The sequence below is a fragment of the Euprymna scolopes genome, chromosome 35 (genome assembly GCF_053919585.1).
Source record: "Euprymna scolopes isolate OS-2025 chromosome 35, ASM5391958v1, whole genome shotgun sequence".
Taxonomy (NCBI): domain Eukaryota; kingdom Metazoa; phylum Mollusca; class Cephalopoda; order Sepiida; family Sepiolidae; genus Euprymna; species Euprymna scolopes.
Genome location: NC_136516.1, coordinates 87,391,998 through 87,413,460, shown reverse-complemented (window position 1 = coordinate 87,413,460; position 21,463 = coordinate 87,391,998). Strand labels below are relative to the sequence as shown.

Below are 21,463 nucleotides of genomic sequence, written 5' to 3'. Positions count from 1 at the left end.
AAACCATGTCAAACATGAAATTGTTGTAATGATACTGATAATAGATGAAAATAATAATTATACTGATAATAGATGAAAATAATAATTATACTGATAATAGATGAAAATAATTATACTGATAATAGATGAAAATAATAATTATACTGATAATAGATGAAAATAATAATTATACTGATAATAGATGAAAATAATAATTATACTGATAATAGATGAAAATAATAATTATACTGATAATAGATGAAAATAATAATTATACTGATAATAGATGAAAATAATAATTATACTGATAATAGATGAAAATAATAATTATACTGGTAATAGATGAAAATAATAATTATACTGATAATAGATGAAAATAATAATTATACGGATAATAGATGAAAATAATAATTATACTGATAATAGATGAAAATAATAATTATACGGATAATAGATGAAAATAATAATTATACTGGTAATAGATGAAAATAATAATTATACGGATAATAGATGAAAATAATAATTATACTGATAATAGATGAAAATAATAATTATACGGATAATAGATGAAAATAATAATTATACGGATAATAGATGAAAATAATAATTATACTGATAATAGATGAAAATAATAATTATACTGATAATAGATGAAAATAATAATTATACTGATAATAGATGAAAATAATAATTATACGGATAATAGATGAAAATAATAATTATACTGATAATAGATGAAAATAATAATTATACGGATAATAGATGAAAATAATAATTATACTGATAATAGATGAAAATAATAATTATACTGATAATAGATGAAAATAATAATTATACTGATAATAGATGAAAATAATAATTATACTGATAATAGATGAAAATAATAATTATACTGATAATAGATGAAAATAATAATTATACTGATAATAGATGAAAATAATAATTATACGGATAATAGATGAAAATAATAATTATACTGATAATAGATGAAAATAATAATTATACTGATAATAGATGAAAATAATAATTATACGGATAATAGATGAAAATAATAATTATACTGATAATAGATGAAAATAATTATACTGATAATAGATGAAAATAATAATTATACTGATAATAGATGAAAATAATAATTATACTGATAATAGATGAAAATAATAATTATACTGATAATAGATGAAAATAATAATTATACTGATAATAGATGAAAATAATAAGCCGTGCCAATAATTTTGAACGGTAATTTAGAAATTTCGTTTGTAATTTCTTTAGCATTCAATTGTTTTGAAATCCAATTGTTGCATTGGAAAAAAGCAGTTCAAAATACATATGATACTACATAATAACCTTCGATTTTGACCATTTTTATGAGATTTTATTAACAAAATATGATTTTTATTGGATTGTGTCAATAAATAGGATCATGACTGTATCTTATTTATAGTATTCCGAATTTTATTGGGTTTATATAATTGATAATTCGGTAACCGTTCATATACCAATAAATTTTAAGTCAGAATGAGATGACTTCTACCATCTTTTGTGATTGAGCATTCATATATTGTTTTAACAAAATCGAGACCTCAAAGAATGGATTGATAGCAAGAAACGATGAAATACACTATTTGTTGCTATCAATCCATTCTTTGATGTCTTGATTTTGTTAAAATATATATAGATATATATATATATCTATCACATAATCATGTTGATATACCACTTCTAATCAGATCACCGAAGTTAAGCAACGGTGTGCTTATGTACCAGATGGGTGATGATTTGGGAACTCTGGGTGCTGTATGTGGTCTCTGCTTATCTCTGCATTGTCCCCAGTCATTTTGAACCGCCACTTGCCACTGGTTAACAACGCTGACTCGGGAGAGGTGTGGTCGGAGATTGCGCAATTCTCGCCACAAAAATTTGACTCTCAAGCACCCTTACAGTGGGTATCCATAGTCTGTCAAGATTGAAGGAAACTACTTATATATATAAAATTTTTAATTATATAAAGATTATCAGCTACACATGTGCATTCATATTTCAGTTGTGATTTTTTTCAAAATCCAACATTCAACAATAACATGAATACACATGTGTAATCGATAATCTTTTATGTAAATAAATAAAAAAATTTATACTATAATACTACTCTGCTTATTGAGCACTTTTTTTTCTTTTTTTTTTTTTAAATGCCAAAGTTTCATTAGATTAACATCTAGGAAACTGCAGCAATAGTGTGTCAGAAACTTTGTGAAAAATATTGAATAATTCGACCCCCCCTGTCTTTCCAAGCTTATAACTACTCGAAAAATGTAATTCAAACCCTATTTTTTTTTTTTTCAATTAAAGGGGTAATGACCAAGGTTTCATTTAAAAAAAAATTTAAAAAATACAAACAACGTGGTTAAAAAAAAAAAAGTTTTAAACTTCGGACTTTACAGGTAAATTTCCAAAAAACTGTTCTTTTTTTTTTTGCTTTAAATTAGAATATATTATTTATTGATCATTTATCTTCAGTTTGTAATATATAGAACTTTGGCACATAAATTAATTATTTACTTTTTAATAGACATTTCAAAATAGGGGGGAGGCGTGAATTTAAAAAAAAACGTCTAAAATATTATATTCGGTTTATTGGAAAGAACATAACATTTCACATTGACCCTGAAAATATCGTGAAAATAGAATCAATAGAAAAATTTTGATAGATTTTTAAAGTTTAAAAATTGAAATATACTGAACTCGTAAAATTCAATTGATTTCATTAGTTAAAAAAAAAAATTTCTATTACTTTTTATACAACTTTAATAGTTTATTTTGGAAGTATAATCCATAAAGAAAATAAACAACCCACTTTTAAGAGAAATTACGAGTTTTTTTATATTTTATTAGCAGTTTCGTGTTAGAGGTGTCAAAAATTCCTACAAAAATTCTGATACACCTACTGCAGCATGCAGCAATACAACTATATTTGTTTGTTTACTGATTTCTTGGAAAGAATTCCAATAAAGTGCTCGATTACAAAGAAAAAAATCTTTTTCGATATAAGAGCTTAATATTTATTTATTTAAAATTGTACAGAAGGTAAAAAAAAACATTGGTACCGTCGGTTTCAAGCCTAACATAAGGGGGGGACCAGTTAATGGTAAATCGTAAATAATGTTAACTGGCCCCCCCCCCTTATGTTAGGCTTGAAACCGACGGTACCAATGTTTTTCTCACCTTCTGTACAATTTAAAAAATATATATATATATATATATATATATATATATATATATATATATATATACACACACACACACTAGCATGGGTACCCGGCGTTGCCCGGGTCGACATGAAGTTCTGTTTGGAACAGACCTGCTATACTAAGGATAATTACTTTCATTGTGGGCAATATCGATACTCCCACAATAATTTCGAAAATAAAAGAACGAATAAAAACATGAATATAATCCCCCACCCACCCCAAAAAAGTACATGATACCCTCTCCACCAGATATTTCAGCAGAATGATTACGAAGAAGCAGCTATTATCTGGACATTGAGTAATTTTTGTTGCCCGTGTACTGGACCCCCCCCCCCCCCCCTCAAAAAAAAAACAAAAAAAAAAAAACAATAATAAATAAATGAATCAAAACAACTTTTGTTTCAATAAAAATAGCGAGTGGAACCGCAAAAAGAAAAAAAAAAAAAAAAATTAGCCGCGTACTTTTAAAATACAAGACAGATTTCTCAGGCATTTGAAAACATGATCATCACATTGGCTAAGGTGTAAGAAGCCAGGGCTCGAAATATTTCAATCCAGGTTCGAATCACGTGACCAGTGACATGGTTACATAGTATGAAGTAATTTAAAAAATATTTACATTCTCATTCCACTACAAGTTGCAGATGTTGTCTTGGATGTGCGTGCATTGACTGCATTGTTCTTAATTTTTTTTTATTTAAAAAAAAAAAAAAAAAAAATTAGAATTACTTTGCAACAAACATACATAACTATACATATGTGAGCAATAAACAGGTCGTTACAGAAAGAACAAATTATACAACAATGAGACTGTTACTTGGTATTAGTATGCTCACAGAGAAAAACACTAAATCATCCGATATGGATTTAGAAGTGTGTCCCAACCCGCCAAAAAAAGTGATGGACTTGTAAATTCACCCTTGTCCGTTCGTTTGTCCATATTTTTCTCAATAACTATACCTTGGAATTTTTTTAAATTTTGCACAAACATTAAACATGATATGAGTAAAAAAAAAAAACATAACGGAACGAATTTTCCGGGAAAACTCCAGTTGACCCCCTAGGGGTGCTTTTCAGGTTAAAATGACTAAAATTGACACTTTTTGCTTATTAAAAAAAAATTGATGCCTTGAATTTTTATAAAACTTTCTGAAAAGTTGTAACTAACTGATTTCTATATAATAATAATAATAATAATAATAATTTGTCTATACTTTGCAATAACTCTTGGGTGTGCCCCAGGGACTCTTTTAGGGCTAATAAAAACACTTCATTTTTGGGACTATTTTACCATATTTGTCAAATTTTCTGTATATGTCTATTTAGCAGTTTTACATGGTGCTGAACTCAAATTTAAATATGTTAAGGCCTTGGGGATTTTGGGGTCTAAATAGGGGGAGGGTTGTGGACAATCATTTTTTTCTTTTTTTTTCTTTTTTTGCATGGTGCAGAACTCAAATTTACATATGTTAAGTCCTAAAACTGCACCGTTTGTTCATTTTTACCAGTATTTACCGTCCCTGGGAACTTTTGAGGCTAAATGGGGGGGGGGATGCTGAACTTAGTCTTTGGGGAGGGGGGACTTGTTCACTGCACTCACAGGGAACCATGCAGCTTCACTTGTTCTCTTGTCTAAAACAGATCTGATTATATTATACTAAGTATTTGTCCAATAATAACATGATTTAATTTTCATGAAAAGACCTTGGATATATCAAGATCTACTGCTGTGATATTGTCCTGGAACCAACACATTGTCGTTTCCAGTTGCAAAGAAGACAAAGAATAGAAAAAAACTTCCACTTTTTCTTTGTGATGACATTTATTTCCTTATTGTTACAGTTGTGACGTCACCCACGTGATCTCAAATGTCATCCACATCTCTAACGTGATCATCCTAGCTAACATGCTCCGTTTTCTTTTTAATAGTCATTCTTTACTAGTGACATCACGGTTTGGTATTTGCATATAGCTGTCTGCACTATGTTGCACTGCCTGATCTTCACCTGTCGTCCAGTGCATGATATATGCATTTAAAAATGATTGTTAGGATATCCACAGTAGAATAAGCTTTCCTAAAACCATATTTTTGATCAGAGAGAAATTTAGCCTTTACGGAACAATTGACTAGTGCTTGCTGGATTTTTGTGTGAAAGAGAAAGAGGAGACTAATGGGCCGATGATTGAGTGGGTCAGTTCTTTAAACAAAATTCTTAAATACTGGTGCCGCAGAGGCATTTTTCTAGCTATCAAGGAAGAATTGGAAATGCAGAGTTTCGACAGAACAAAGGCTAGCTCAGCAGAGAATTTATTTATTACTATAGCAGAGATAAAATCAGACCCATAAACCTTAGAGGTATCTAGGATTTTATGATATCATGGACATCAGAAGGGGTGATAATCATATCATAGTGTGTGACTTGTGTCTACAAAGGGAAATTTTGGAAGGAGTAGGGTGTGTGGGGTCTAAGGTGAAGTTAGAGGTGAGTTAAGTCTTCTCGGTTGCCATGCAAGCAACATCATAGTAGTTGGATAGTGAGGGAAGTATTGATTGCCTATTATTCATCATAATATTATAAATTAAAAAAAATCACAAGTTCCTAATTTCTATAACTCAATGCGTTTTCTGGGCATTTGGGTTATTCCAGCCCAATTCATCCAGCCCCGACACACCTCCTCTTGGATTTTTTTCATATTTACACCATACAAACTTTGGGTTAAAACTAAGAGAAATCTGCAATTTCAGCCCAGTTGGATTTGAGGAACATATTTTTTTTCACAGTCGGTTTCGCCCTGGAAATCAAAAATTGCTATCTCATGATGTAGAATTTTCGACCCCCAGCGTTTTACAAAATTTGCATTTTTGTTGCAAAGAATAAAGCTCTGGAGCTAAATATTCACACAGGTAAGGTTTTGAGGGCAAGGAATCCAGAAATCATGGTTAGAAAGATGGCAAATGAGAGGAAGTACCTTATTTTTACCATTTTAGGTGGTACTGCAGCACTTTTTTAGAGCTTGTTTGGGGCGATATTTTGTTGAGAAAAAAACATAACTGTGGTGCTTTGCCAGACTTCTCCTTTGGATTTTTAAAGTGACTTTGGGTTGGAAATTACAAAAATCAAATAAAACCTTTTGGCATATTTGACATTTCCAGACACTAAAGCCTCAAAATTGGCATTTTTATAAAAAGTTAAGGACTTTTTGGTGAATTTGGCAACAATCTAATCTTAAGCTATGATCAATATCTAGAGCTGAAAAAGGACTTGGATCGACCCATTAGAGCCCATTTTCATGATAGAATGTCGAATTACATCATATAAAAGGATATGGACCCCTACTTCACAGTCAAAATGGACAAAAAATAGTCGAAAATAAAAGATTTTTAACACACATATGGACATATGGACAGCAATCTTAATTATGTACAAGTTTTGGACATTTGAGTTTTTCAAAAAAACAACTTTTGGCCATTATCTTTTGATTTGCAGACAGCAACAGCTTAAAATTTAGAGGAAAGATGTAAGGTAACATTCAGATATGAATGAAGTCACATTTTCATTTGAAGCATAACATTCTGCTCATTATCATGCTGACCCTCTCTTTCCTTCTCTTTTATGATCTAATTAAAAATGTGCAGTAGAATAGCACTGATCATGATAACAGTATTCTTTCATTTGTATGTGTTGATGAATTGTGACTAGGGGTAGTGTAGAGTTGACTCAGTTTACCAAAAAGTCAGTGGGAATAAGATATTGTGTTTTTTATTTATACCTTCAGGCACACATCATCCAATCGTGCCATGCAGTTCATAATTTTTGGACAGTTGGATCATGGTTTCTAAACCATTAAATCAGCAAATCCTTTCAATCAATGCATTTAAGCTGTTCAGAATCATGTCCACCTGAGTAATCAAGTTTGAGTGTCAGAGCAAATTCCTCTATGATATGATACCTGAATAATGTCCTATGCTTCTTTTTTCAAATGTTGATTTAAATGTTCTTTTTCCTGTTCAGTTTCACTCAAAAGACACTACATTGACTTCAGTTCTGATTGTTTCATGTTGATTCAAATCGATATACTTTTTCTTGATCAGTTTCACTCAAAATGGCATTACTTTAGTTGTGAAGTAGAGAATTCATGCTATGATTTCTTGCCGTTATGTTGTTTTTATTGATCAATTTTGTTCTGTTTCTGGTGATACATTTTCAACACAGTTTGTTCAGAGTTATTACCTGAGCGTGATGTTAAATACTGTCAAAGACAAACAGGGAAGTCAACATTTGTGGCTCTCAAAAACATGATATATATTTGTAAAGGGTAATCTTCAGCATAAAAACACTTTCACATGAAACCCTTTTTGATAAATGGGTGTGTCTCTTTAGCTAGTTATGATAGTCTCATAGTTATATTTCATCGCTGCTATGATTAATTTTCTTCTCTTTCAGGCTATTTACTTGTTGCATTGATCTAATAATGCATTCTTTGGTGTGAACTTCTAAGTTTGTCAATAATCCAAGTTTATTCTTTCCTGTCACTTTTTTATGGTTTCTTACTAAATTATTACCTCAAGGCATAATAATGGTTAAAATAGAATTTCTTATACCCCAGAATTGCAGTTCTTTAGCACCTTGAAATACATACAGTTGAATTTCACACTTTAGAAATTCTTTTTTCATTATCAAATTTGAATGGTCAGAAACTAAGAAGATAAATATTACTTTTTGCAAATTTCATTTCTTTGATTACAGTGCCTTTGTTTCTGATCAAGAATGTGCTACTGTTACATCATTTGTGTATTATACTGTCTGTAAATCTCTTAATGTTGCAGTTGAGTATTGCATATTCTGCTCATTGTGAATTATTATAATTTTTATTATCAGATTGTAATAATTATTCCAGAGCAATAAATTAAGAATGTCTTCTGAATCAAGGAAACGAGAGGGAGGATATACATCATCCATGACAAGTGCTCCTCAATGTTCGTTTGGATTACTAATGAAGAGTGCATGTCACCACAATCTGAAGCCATTTTCAACACCAATAACTGCATTAGAGCATGATGTAGGAACTGTGCTCAAATTAAGAGCTGGTGTCACACTCACTGATGAAACTGTTGCTAACATTTGCAGGTATCACGAACCTCATTTGGGGCATTACTTTGAGAAAAAATATACAAAGTGCTGCAACATCTTTTTGAAGCACAAAAAGAAGATAGAGGGTGATCGTGCTATCAAGTTAGACATGGCTGAGATGCTAAAGCAGAAGGGCTACCATGTTGTTCCTGGCTGGAAGCTTTGCCGTCACTGTGAAGCAGCTGCCAAGAAGTTAGAAGATCCAAGTGAAACAGAAGAAAGTGACAATCAAGACCTTGAAAATGAGTCACAAATTGAGCAAAAGAGAGAGAAACTGAATGACAGTCTAATGATGTTTGATATATCCCCTATAAAAACCGGTAGAATGCAGAAGCACACAAAAATCAATATTGTCAGAGAGAAATTAGAAAGAAGCTATGAAATGCAAGTAGAGGCAGCTGCCAAAGTCCTTAACATCTCTAGCCCTGAATTAGGAAGCCCTATTAGCAGCCAAACGAGTCAAATGGATTTAGTGGCAAAGGCAAAGGATGATGATCGTTGGATGCAATGAAGGCCAAACTTGAGAATAAAGAAATGAAAACCAGTGAGAGGATCCAGTTGATGACTTTAGCTCCGGAAAGTTGGTCTCGAAAAAAGGTGTCTGAATATTTCAATGTCTCTGAATATATAGTACGTGAAGCACGGCAACTGAAAAAGGATCGAGGTATTCTTTCATTGCCACAGAAGAAGGGGAGAGGTCTCTCAAAAGAGGTTATCAATTCTGTCTTGGCTTTCTATGACGACGATGAATTTTCATGGTTAATGCCTCGAGGGAAAGATTTTGTGAGCATCGGTAACAAAGTTCATGTCCAGAAACAGCTCCTATTATGCAATCTTAAAGAGCTTTATGTAGTTTACAAAGAAAGCTATCCTGAACACAAAATAGGTCTTTCAAAGTTCTGTGAGCTCCGTCTAAAATGGTGTGTCACCATCTTGACATCAGGTTCTCATTCAGTTTGTGTTTGCACCCACCATCAAAACAGCAAATTGCTTGTTGACTGCTTTGTTTTAACTGTCAAGACTCAGCTCAGAAGGAAAGCTGAAGAATCCAGAGATGAGAGTGCTGCTAATGTACCAACTGAAAGTCCCAATTTTAATATCACTTACAAAGATTTGATGGCCTTGGTAGTTTGTGACACCGATAGTCTTGAATGTATGGTCCACCGTTGTCCTAAATGCCCAGGTTTCCCTGCTCTAGAGAAGTATATCAGAGATAAATTTACTGAATTGGAAATTGACAGTGAGATGTCATATAATCGGTGGGAGAGTGTGGATAGAACAATGCTATGGACACAGATGGCTGATGTAGATGACTTCATAGAGATATTGGTATACAATGTTGATAATCTAACGACCCATTCCTTCACAGCAAAACGCCAAGCTCAGTATCTAAAAAAGAGAAGAAATAACTGAGACTGAATGTATCCTTCTCCTGGACTTTGCAGAAAATTATCACTACGTGGTGCAAGATGAGATCCAGAGATATCACTAGAACAAAAACCAGTGTACCATGCATCCAGTGGTAATTTATTACTAAGATAACAATGGGAAACTTCAACAGATCTCATTATGCATCATTTCAGATGACCTTGAGCATGACACCTGTTTTGTGCATGAACTGCAAAGAATGATGATGTTGTACATCAAAGAGAAATTTCCCTGGATCAAGAGTGTAGAGTACTTCAGCGATGGCTGCGCTGGCCAATATAAAAACTTCAAAGCATTTCTTAACCTTTGCCATCACTCATCAGATTTTGGAATTGATGCAACTTGGGCATTTTTTGCAACTAGCCATGGCAAATCACCCTGTGATGGAATTGGTGGGGCTGTCAAACGCAAAGTTCTCCGTGCCAGCTTGCAAAGGTCAATAAAAGACCAAATACTCACCTTTCATGCTGTTGCAGATTTTTGCAGATCATCGATCACTGGTATCATGTTTCTAAAGATCGGCAAAGAAGACATGGTTTCAGTTCGACAGAAACATCAAATGAGATATAAACTGGGAGATACTGTGCCTGGTACAAGGAGCTGTCACTATTTCAAACCAGCTTCTCAGTTTAATATTCAGGGCAAGCAATTGAGTGCTGACACAACGATCTTTATCGATCATTCTTTCCTGGACATGCCTGTGCCGTTAGATGAAACTCTGGAGTTGCTCAAATGCAATGACTACATTACTTGCATTTTTGATGGATATTGGTGGTTAGCATTGATTGAGAGTGTCAACAGGGAAGAGAAAGATCTTACTTGCAACTTCCTGCATCCACATGGACCATCACATCAATTCCACTGGCCAACTAATAGGGATCGAGGCTATATTCACCTGAGCAAGGTCGTTATGAGAGTGCAGACCCCAAGTATTTCAGTGAATGGTAGAACATATTTCATCACCGAGGAGGAGAAAAATAAGACTCAGGACTATTTTGACAGATTAAGTCGATAGTTGGAGTTATAACAAATGTCTGTTTTATATTTGTTTGACAGATTTTCTTACGATAAACTAGATTATGCATCAGTCTTTTATTTTCGACTATTTTTTGTCCATATCCTTTTATATGATATAATTTGACATTCTATCATGAAAATGGGCTATAATGGGCCGATCCAAGTCCTTTTTCAGCTCTAGATATTGATCATAGCTTAAGATTAGATTGTTGCCAAATTCACCAAAAAGTCCTTAACTTTTTATAAAAATGCCAATTTTGAGGCTTTAGTGTCTGGAAATGTCAAATATGCCAAAAGGTTTTATTTGATTTTTGTAATTTCCAACCCAAAGTCACTTTAAAAATCCAAAGGAGAAGTCTGGCAAAGCACCACAGTTATGTTTTTTTCTCAACAAAATATCGCCCCAAACAAGCTCTAAAAAAGTGCTGCGGTACCACCTAAAATGGTAAAAATAAGGTACTTCCTCTCATTTGCCATCTTTCTAACCATGATTTCTGGATTCCTTGCCCTCAAAACCTTATCTGTGTGAATATTTAGCTCCAGAGCTTTATTCTTTGCAACAAAAATGCAAATTTTGTAAAACGCTGGGGGTCGAAAATTCTATGTCATGAGATAGCAATTTTTGATTTCCAGGCCGAAACTGACTGTGAAAAAAAATATGTTCCTCAAATCCAACTGGGCTGAAATTGCAGATTTCTCTTAGTTTTAACCCAAAGTTTGTATGGTGTAAATATGAAAAAAATCCAAGAGGGGGTGTGTCGGGGCTGGATGAATTGGGCTGGAATAACCCATTTTGTTATACTTTGTCTTGGCTGTGGTTGTTTCACCTTTTTTTTTTTTTTTTTTTTTTTTCTAGAGGTTGGTGGGGTGTAACTACTTACTTATGAAGGCCCAAAGGCCACTCGAGGATAAGGGTTAATGAGTGTTAGGTCGACAGTAAGATAACACTGTGATGATTGGTAATGGTGGAACTAGAGTAGGGTTTAATTATTTAAGAGGATGGCTTAACAAGAACTTATTTACATTAGACTTGAAAATGGCCATGTTATAGTCGGCATGATATTGGTATTGTGTTACAACGATTTCTAGCTTCTATAAACTTTTGCCTATTTAAATCTGTTAATTAAAGGGTTGAATTGAAATCAGTTTCTGTTTTTGACATTTTTGTCTTATTTAAAAAAATTTTTTAAATTGTTTTATTTATTTATTTTTTTTTAGTTCAACGAGATCCTCGGAAACGACGTGTCAAACCTGTTCAAAAACACTTGATACAAATAGATTTCGGTGGCTTGGATGATAGTGACGACGACAGTGATTTCGAAGTGGGAAAACATGTAAAAGGTTAGTTGCTATTTTTTTTCTATGCGTTTATAGTGTGTAAAGCATATTCTTTTCTCTAGGTAGATTGGGTTTCACCGATATACTTTTTATCCAATCTTTGTATGATATTGAATAAATGGCAGTGTTAATTTTGGATGCTGTGTATGCATCGTGAACTGTAGGTAAAATTACGTGATGGTACTACATCACCATCATCATTACTACTACCACCACCACCACCACAATGTCGCTCCTTTCTTTTTTTTTAAATGGAAATCTCCAGACAAGGGATGATGCCACTTGATGTAAAGAAGCAAAAAAAAATATATAAACAAAATACTACTTCAAGTTCAAAAACTAATCAGCAAGTATTAGATGGATAGATTCTGCTCCAGAAAACAGCAATTATTTCCCCTGTGTTAGAAACATCATTCATGGAATGTGAGCACTAAAAGAGAAAATAAGGAAAGCAACATGCTTTGGATGGCTTTTAAAAATTGATCCCCAAACAAACCCATCTCTGGCCAGCTTTTTATTTATCCCTATTTCTCTAAAGTCCATTTTCGTCATTTCCTTTTATGATTTCCTTGGCCTTCAACTGCGAACTGATCCTGCTATCTCAACTGTTCTACATCTACTCTCATCCATTTTAACATACCATTAAAATCTACTTTTCTGCGCACATCTCTTCCTATACTGTCAAAATTTAATCTTTTTCTGAATTAAGCATGTCTTTAACACTCATATTACACATCCATATTATGATTCTTGTATGATTTCTCTTCATGCAATGCATGTCCTCAACACTCGCTAGCCAGGTCTCATTTTCATACACCATCATACTGTGATAAACTCTTCCTTTCGTTGACAATGGTAAGTAATAGCAGTGGCTTCCTGAACCTATTCCATCCATTCCTAACTTTGGTGCTACTAGATCAAGCTATTTGGAGATACCGGTTTCCTGACCTCAAATGCACTAAACATTGTTTTTTTTGTTTTTTTTTTTTCCTTTCCCTTTGCAAAACTCAATCCTGTTCTGCAAAGCCAAATGCAAAATAACAATTTGGGTTTGTATTACTGTACACATAGATTCAAAAAAGTTGTCAAAAAACAAATATATAACAAATAAATGTTATCAAAGGCAAGATAAGTTACTTTTCTACCAAACTGGATATATTTTTCGTGTTTTTATTCAATGTAACATGTTTATTCAGCTCGAAAACCATACAGTGTTTACCGATGTATTGGAACATTCAAGATGGCGTCTGATTCTCTCTTTAACACGGTAAGTTTGGGAAAATATGTTATAAATAAAAAAACGGATAAAATACTGTTAAAAACTCGCTCAATATATGTTACCGTGACATAGGTTGACATATATTCGGCGGGTTTTTAATAGTATTTTGTATAGTTTTTTATTTATAACACCTTTTTCCAAACTTACGGTGTTAAAGAGGGTGTGAGATGCTATCTTGAATATTCCAATACATCGGTAAACACTGTATGTTTTTCGAGCTGAATAAATGTTACATTGAATAAAAACACGAAAAATATATCCAGTTTGGTAGAAAAGTAACTTATCTTGCCTTTGATAACATTTATTTGTTATATATTTGTTTTTTGACAACTTTTTCGAATCTATGTGTACAGTAATACAAACCCAACAATTTTCCTCTTCAAAACAACCGAACCAAACTAATTGTAGATGCTCTGAACTACAAGCCCTTGTACCCTCTCGACATAAATACCCCCCCCCCCCTTCACTTCTCCGGACAAACCTGGCAAGGAGCGAAATCCCACCTCTACACTGTAGAGATCCACAGATGCCAAAAAGCCTTCTACTCTAATAGTTTTTTTTTCTCCAGAACTGCTAGACTTTGGAATTCCTTTCTGGGTTCCTGCTTCCCCAACTGTACTGACATGCAGAAGTTCAAGTGTAATGTGAACATTTCTGCAATTATGTCCGAGATAGTAGCCTCCTACATCAAAGTGGCACTGTGCCTTGTTGGAGGTGAAAATGTAATTAAAAAAAAAAAAAAAAAACGCCATGAATATTTCAAAAATATATAGAACCCTAAGCATAAAAACTTTGACCAAAATTACTGGATTTGGTGTTAAATGATACATAAAGTGTTAATATTCTGTAAAAGAAAAACAACCAAACCATTCCTAACTTTTGTAATCACACTAGTACTTGCTTCATCTTGTGCTCCGATGATAACGCCAAGGCAACAGAACTTCTTGGCAACCTCAATAGCTTTATGATCTGAATTTACTTTTGAGTTCTCCATCTCCATTGTCTTACAGTTCTACTACATTAGGGCAAGTCAATTTTGGAACCTCGGTGAGGCAATGGTAACGATAATTGGGGTTTGACATAGAAAAGACCTACACAAAATATTTTTCTCAAAATTGTTATCTTTGCTTGAGGAAATGACTTTAAAAATTGAAGCTATTAAAAGTTTTTTGGTGAATTGTTAGGAACATCCCGTCATCAAAACAATCCGTACTGTTAAGAAAATGGAATCATTATTTAGAATATGTTTTAAACTACATTTTTAAATAAAATGAGTGAGGATAATGAATTAATAAAATAAATATTAAGTGTAAAGGCAAAATTATGTTTTTTTTTTAAATAATAGCGACCAAAGTTCGCTTTTTTATTTCAGGAACTTTTTTGGGATGGAAACATTTTAGATTTCATCGTCGCAAAACACGCTCGTTATTGATATTAAAAATTAACGTTTGTTTATTATTTAATTTGAAAACATTACGATTTAGGCTTAATTATTTCAAAAGGAAAAACGAAAAAAACTTATTTCAAATATATATTATTATATTTCAAGTGTCTGCAGTGAATTTAAACATATTCGTTTTATCTTTTTTAATGTGTTTTTCTATTAGTTTGGTGCAAAAATAATGGCATTTTTCAACGTTCAAATGAACGTCAAAAACATTATTTTTACACCAATCTAATATTTCACATCAAATTCTATTTGATATTTTTATTAAAATAGGGTAATACTCCAGTTTTATATTAAAACAAAAAAAAATAATCCATACAATTTTATTCTACACATTCTTTACAAAACATAACCACGTAAATTTTCAAGTTTTTCTACTTAATAAAAATACTTTGCAGAAAATTAGTGTCAAATTTTAATTTGTTTTATTTTTAGGGAGTAGTTTTTTTTAAGCAGTATTTTTCTTCCAAAATTATAGATTTAAAATCAGATAACCCACAAAAATTAATATGAGTAAATAAGGAAACTCCTTTTAAAGGTATTTGTGCATCTATGTTATTGTGCTAAAATAACTTTATTTAGAAAGCTATTCTTAATATGGGAAGGAGGTTGTATTGTAACTATTCTGTACTTTCACCTAAAAATTTAATAGAAATTTAATTTAACTTGAAAATACTATTAAAAATAGCATAGTAACATAGATGCACAAGCACTGGTTTTTCAAACTCTAAACACTCGTTTAAAATGGCACAGCTACAGCAAGAATGAATCTCTTTCTGGATAAATTCATGTTATTGAAGGAGGAGCTAAAATCTGCTAAAAATGTCTAAACTAAACACTACTATGTCTCTGATTTGGTTTGGTCCTCTCTCTTCAATACATCTAATTCAACTCTACAAAGTTTTTCATTATTTCTTATAACTAGTACTAATTTTTTTTAAATATGAAACTGGAAGATAGCCTAATACAGTTTCCTTCGATTATAATCCATTTATTTATTCTACTTTCCAGATTAGAATGTCAGTAAAAGCACGACGTTCAGTTTTAACCCGTGGTTCACAAAATTTGCTGGTCAACCTTGTCATTTGGATGAAACAGCACCCCCAACTTCAGTTTAGTTATTTCCTTGAAAACAGTTATCCCACTTAAAAAAATAGTGAGATTTCTAAGTTAATTGCCAAGGAAATAATTAGTATTCAGCAAGCAGTTAATCCACAAATACTTTTGTTAACGACAGAAGGTCAATATATTTTTCTATAAGAGGGCCAAACAGATTGACAGGAAATCTCTTGCAGCAATCCAAGTAAAAAGAATGAAGGACAAGCTAGACAGACTGTTTGATATATCTTCTTGTAGCTATAAACTTTCTGCCTTGAGATGTGATGACTTTGCAGTAAAGTGGAAGACAGAAAATTGTCAAACAAGGCACATAATTTGCACTTGTCCTTCTAACAAGGAGGTAAAATTAATTCTATAGATTCACCTGCAATTATGTTTCTTTTTTGTGAAAAATAAAATAATATATTGGTATTTATTATGTAATCTGGCTCTATTATTAAACATGCAAATTTTCCAATTTTCAGGTACCACTAGAACTGCCATTTACAGCAATTTTTAAATTAATTGATGGAACAACAAAAAGCCTAACAACATTTACTGGTCCTTTGGGGAAACTTTGTATCAATAATTATCAAGATTTGCCTCAAGTAGAATTCTAAATAAATAGTGTCCCTCCCGATCATCATTATCTGACAGCAGAAGAAACAAATAATTTAAGTGTGAAGACCAAAGGCTACTTTTTGAGTATGCTGTTGGAATTTCTTGTGGAGAAGTTAACTTAGAAAATTGGGCCCTTGAATAAAGGAAGATGACTAACATAAGCCACAAGATAATTGTGTTTATGGACTAGAGTTGCCCATCCTCAAACACTGATAAATTAAACATTTTGGTCAAATTTATCATCCAAGTGTATGCAGTCAGGTAGTTGGTTTGAGATCAACACCGACAATATTTTTTTTAACCAACAACAGTATATTTTAATATGATTCAGAGAACAAAACAGTTAACTGAAATCCAAATTTCTGTTTTAAACTGTTCAAAATATAGTGCTTTTGCACTACTTCCGGAAAATATAATATCAATGATAAACTCAGATAAATTGGATGTGAGAGAAGAGGGCATTCAAAACAATTTTGTCCATTAGGTAAATAAATATTTATCCATTAAATTTTATTAGTTTTCCCAATTTACCCAAACAATAGTTAGTTTTATTCATATTACATCGCAAAAATATAAAAAATAAGTGTTTTCAAATAATTGTTTTATTTTTTTGGTGTTGTTTTTTCCACAAATAGTGAACAACTCAAAAAAAAAAAAAAAAAAAAAAAAAAATGAAAAAGATTACTGCTATCAATTTTGCAGCCATACACTGGTCAAATTTGATTGATTTTTCTCAAAATGTTGTATATGGGCAGGAAGCAAGACATAAACATATTATTACAAAGTCATCGTGCCAGCAAATTAGACCTTCATTTTCCTCAAAAGGAAATTATAAAGAACAAATTAGTTCTATTATAAGTTTATATTATTGATGCTTCTAATAAAAAATTAAAATACATGGTTCTGTAAATTGTATCAAGTTGTGATATTGTGTAATACATCTCCACATATCTTTTTTTGAATTGTGAAATTTAAGACTTAGTTGCTAATTAGCTTTTTTTTAAATTTTTGTTTAATCAATGCAGTAAAAGTTGAGATATTTTGCTAGTTGTGATTCATAATTAAAATTATAATTCATGTATTTATTTTTCTTTCAATATATTTCATATAAATATATCAATCTTAATTGGATTTTTTATAAAAATAGTGAAATTTCAAAGTAAGTGTTGTGAAAAATGCTATGAAAATAAAGGATTTTTCAGCATTTTTCTACACGATTTTTAAAATTGAATGCTCAATTTTCTGTTCAAGATGGGAATCTAATTTTTGGTATATGTTCTTATCACATCAAATCCCAACTATTCACACCAGTGCCATGTTAATTTTCTGAAAAAAGTTGCAAATCGACCTACCCTATTCTACATTGCCGTCAGACTTGTTAGCAGATGGAAACGCATAATATGCAATTTTTTTTTTTTTTTTTTTTTTTTAAATTAAAATTATTTGTTTAAATTTTGGAAACTCTACAGAATAATAATAATAATAATAATGAACTTAGAAATTTTTTTTTTTTTCTATTAGCAAAATTTTTTAATGAATTTCAAAGGCTGGATTTTAATGTAGTTCGCTTGAGAAAAAGGGACACTATACAGTAGGATTTAAAAAAGTTAAAATTGCTCCAGTCTAGAAGGATTTCTCAATTTTAATTTGAAATAAATTAAGTATTATCCGTCTATATCTGCTTTACATGTTCAATAGCAAAGTTACAACTATGGGTATTTAAAAAATAGTTTTGTTTACAAGCACGTTTTGTCATATGCACATTTTTAGTTAAAGAAAACTGTAAATTGTAAATAAAACCGTTTTTCTTTTATTTTTTAAATAGTAAAAATTTTATTTTAAACAAAAAATCTGATCTAAATCTAAAAAAAATATTGTTACAATTCAACTTAACCGGATGTTCAGAAATCCAATGTTGCTGAAAAAAAACTGTAGACATGTATGAAAAAATTGAAATGGCATACATAGAAAGAGCGCTTGATGAGCTAAGAAAGAATCTTAATCTATCTATACTATTAATAAAATTTTAAATGTTTATTTATGTGTGTGTGTGTGTATATATGTGTATATATATATATATATATATATATATATATATATATACTAGCCGATTTACCCGAGCTTTACTATGGATATATTTATATTACACAATACTAATTGGCATTCTTTTAATATTTATGTAATTACAGGTTCAAAACCAAAACTTCTGGGTAAACAACATTTCTTGTTTTTCTTTTATTAGCTAATATGTTGATTGATTTTGAAGTTCCTGTTCTTGAAACTGCCACATAAAACATGCCGTGACTGAAACATGGGTTTGTCAGATCAATTCCGATAACTTTGAATGTTTGCCCTTGACTCTTATTAATGCTCATAGCAAAGCAGGGCCTCACTGGAAACAGCAGCCTCCGAAAAGCAAAGGGTAACTTGCTATCACTTGGCATCAGTGGAATTCTCGGAATGAGTACAGTTTGACCTTTATAAGCCCCAAATGTAATCATTGCTTCAATCAAATTGTTATGCAATCTAGTTACAACACATCTTGTTCCATTGGTTGTTTTTGGTGGCTCTAATGATCTTAAAATCATGATAGGACAACCAACTTTAACTTTTAGAAGATGGGAAGGCATTCCAGAAAGCTCAATTGAATTCAAGAACTCTGTAGGATATTTCACAGCATCATCTTCATCTACAGTAGTGCCAATAGATTTGTAAAGTTAAAGTTAGATTAAATAGGGGTAAATTAGTAGTGATGATGTCAAAAATGTGAAAAAGATACCACTTGTAAAAATGTAAACGAAAGTTCTACATTACGTAGAAAAAAAAACTATACAGGTCCGTGTTCAGTTTGTGTTGCTCCCAAAAATGTAAATTAGGATTTTTGCGGATAAACTATGCTTGGTTGCGTATATAAAAAGTACCCCATTTTTAATAAAGGAAGGACTTTCACATAAAAATTTAATAAACAAAAGATACGGCAAAAATTGAATTACACTTGTAAATCATATCTAAAAAATAGCACGGTTCGTAAACTGCAGAAGTACTAAACAGATAAAAACACCCGCATTTTTGTACTTCTGCAGTTATTTTTCTTTGAGTGACGCTGAGACATAAAGCGACACTCCCCCCCCCCAAAAAAAACCCATAATTATGTCGAAACTCCCCCACACAAATATATATTATCAACTAAATCAATTACCCAGACAGGAAAACATAAGATCTTTCTCAAAAGAAAATCGAAGAAAAAAAAGTGAAAAAAAAAAAATGCGTAGGAATATATCTGATATAAAAAGCATTACTTTACCTTGTTTCTTTTTCAAAGTATTATGGAAACGATAATAAAATTCAGACAGTCAAGTGAATAGTTGAAAAATGATTTTAAAATCGTCCATAGGAAATAAATTTTAATCTTTTGGTAAACGTGCTCACACCTTACAATGAATCGACATTTATAGCCGAGACGTTAATAGAGGGCTAACGATTTAAAATATTTTGTTGAAAAATAAAATCATCCTTAGCCTAATTATTTATTTTTTTTATCAATATTTGTAACTTTTACATTTATAGAAAATAAATAATTAAAACAAATCATTTTATCACCATATCTCTCGATTTGGTTAAAAACTATATCCGTTCATAACCGGAAGTGAAATATCAGTGAAAATTTCTTAAAATGTGCCAGTTTAGCAAATAGTATAAAATAACTTGAATTAAAATAATTTAAATAAATTAACTTTAAATAATACTCTTAAATAGAACAATTACATCAATTACATTACTATAATCAGTAATTTTAATTGAGCGAATTATTTAAAAAGATTTTCTTTAATATAATATGCAAATTAGATTAGTTCTATTATGTACATTGCCTTCAATATAGTGTATATATATATTGATCATGATGCTATTTATTTATATAGAAAATCTTATAGTAAATAAAATTTATATAGATAACCATTTTCAGCAGGAAGTTTTGTATATATTAATGAAATTGTGAACAAACAAACAAACAGACAGGATTACAGATTTATATATATAATAGATATATATACACACCAATAAAACTTTCGAACGGATGCACCGAATTGAAAAATTCTTTTTTCCCTGAAAGTTGTGAGTCCCTAGATTATCCTTAACTATATATGGTTCGTAATGAACAACGCTGAATCACACAAAAAGCCCGAAATAAGGGTTTTTGGGTTGTTTCGCGCAATTGTCGAAAAAGTTACCTGCCCATGTCAACGGAATTTAGCACTGTCTGTATACAGTCGCGGTAACATCTTTCGGCATACGGACAGGACTTGTGGCGCAATGGATAATGTGTCTGACTACGGATCAGAAGATTCCAGGTTCGAATCCTGGCAAGTTAGTAATAATTTTAACAATTATTTTATCCAACGTTTACTCATTATCCTTATCCTTAGAGTATTTTTGTTTTTTCAGTGATTTAGTTTTGTGCATATGGGAATTTCCCATACTCCGAGTTTACAAGTTAAGCATTGTTGGTAAGACGATGTTGAGTGTATTTGATGTTGTGTACTCGATTTTGTGTTTGACTCGGCGTTGTGTGTGCCGACGCTAGTAATAAATAAACAGAAGAGTTTGTATTGTAACAGGGGAGGTAATTATTTCCTGAAAATTTGGAAAATCTTAGAGCAATTTAGTAAGACTCAATTTTCACTAATTGTCTTCGAAAATTGTTTTCATTGATGATTTTCTCCCTAATTGTTTTTCGTAATTTTCGGATATGTTCATTATGTGATACAACAGTTCAGTAGACACCATTTGTTTTACTTTAAATTCAATATTTTGAATTTTGCTGATAGATTCTGTTTCACTTTTAAGAGAGTTAATTAAAATTACAAGATTTGTG

General features: G+C 31.4%; 1 protein-coding gene across 3 annotated transcripts in view; it reads left to right on the top strand.

Annotated features, from left to right (window-relative positions):
* Window positions 1-21,463, top strand: part of LOC145259979 (PHD finger protein 14-like) — a 132,095-nt gene that overhangs the window by 20,394 nt on the left and 90,238 nt on the right. For all 3 annotated transcript variants that reach the window (XM_080117972.1, XM_080117971.1, XM_080117973.1), the window contains exon 2: window positions 12,026-12,148. In XM_080117972.1, the coding sequence (XP_079974098.1) occupies window positions 12,026-12,148 (123 nt within the window). The remainder of the gene's footprint in view (window positions 1-12,025; window positions 12,149-21,463) is intronic.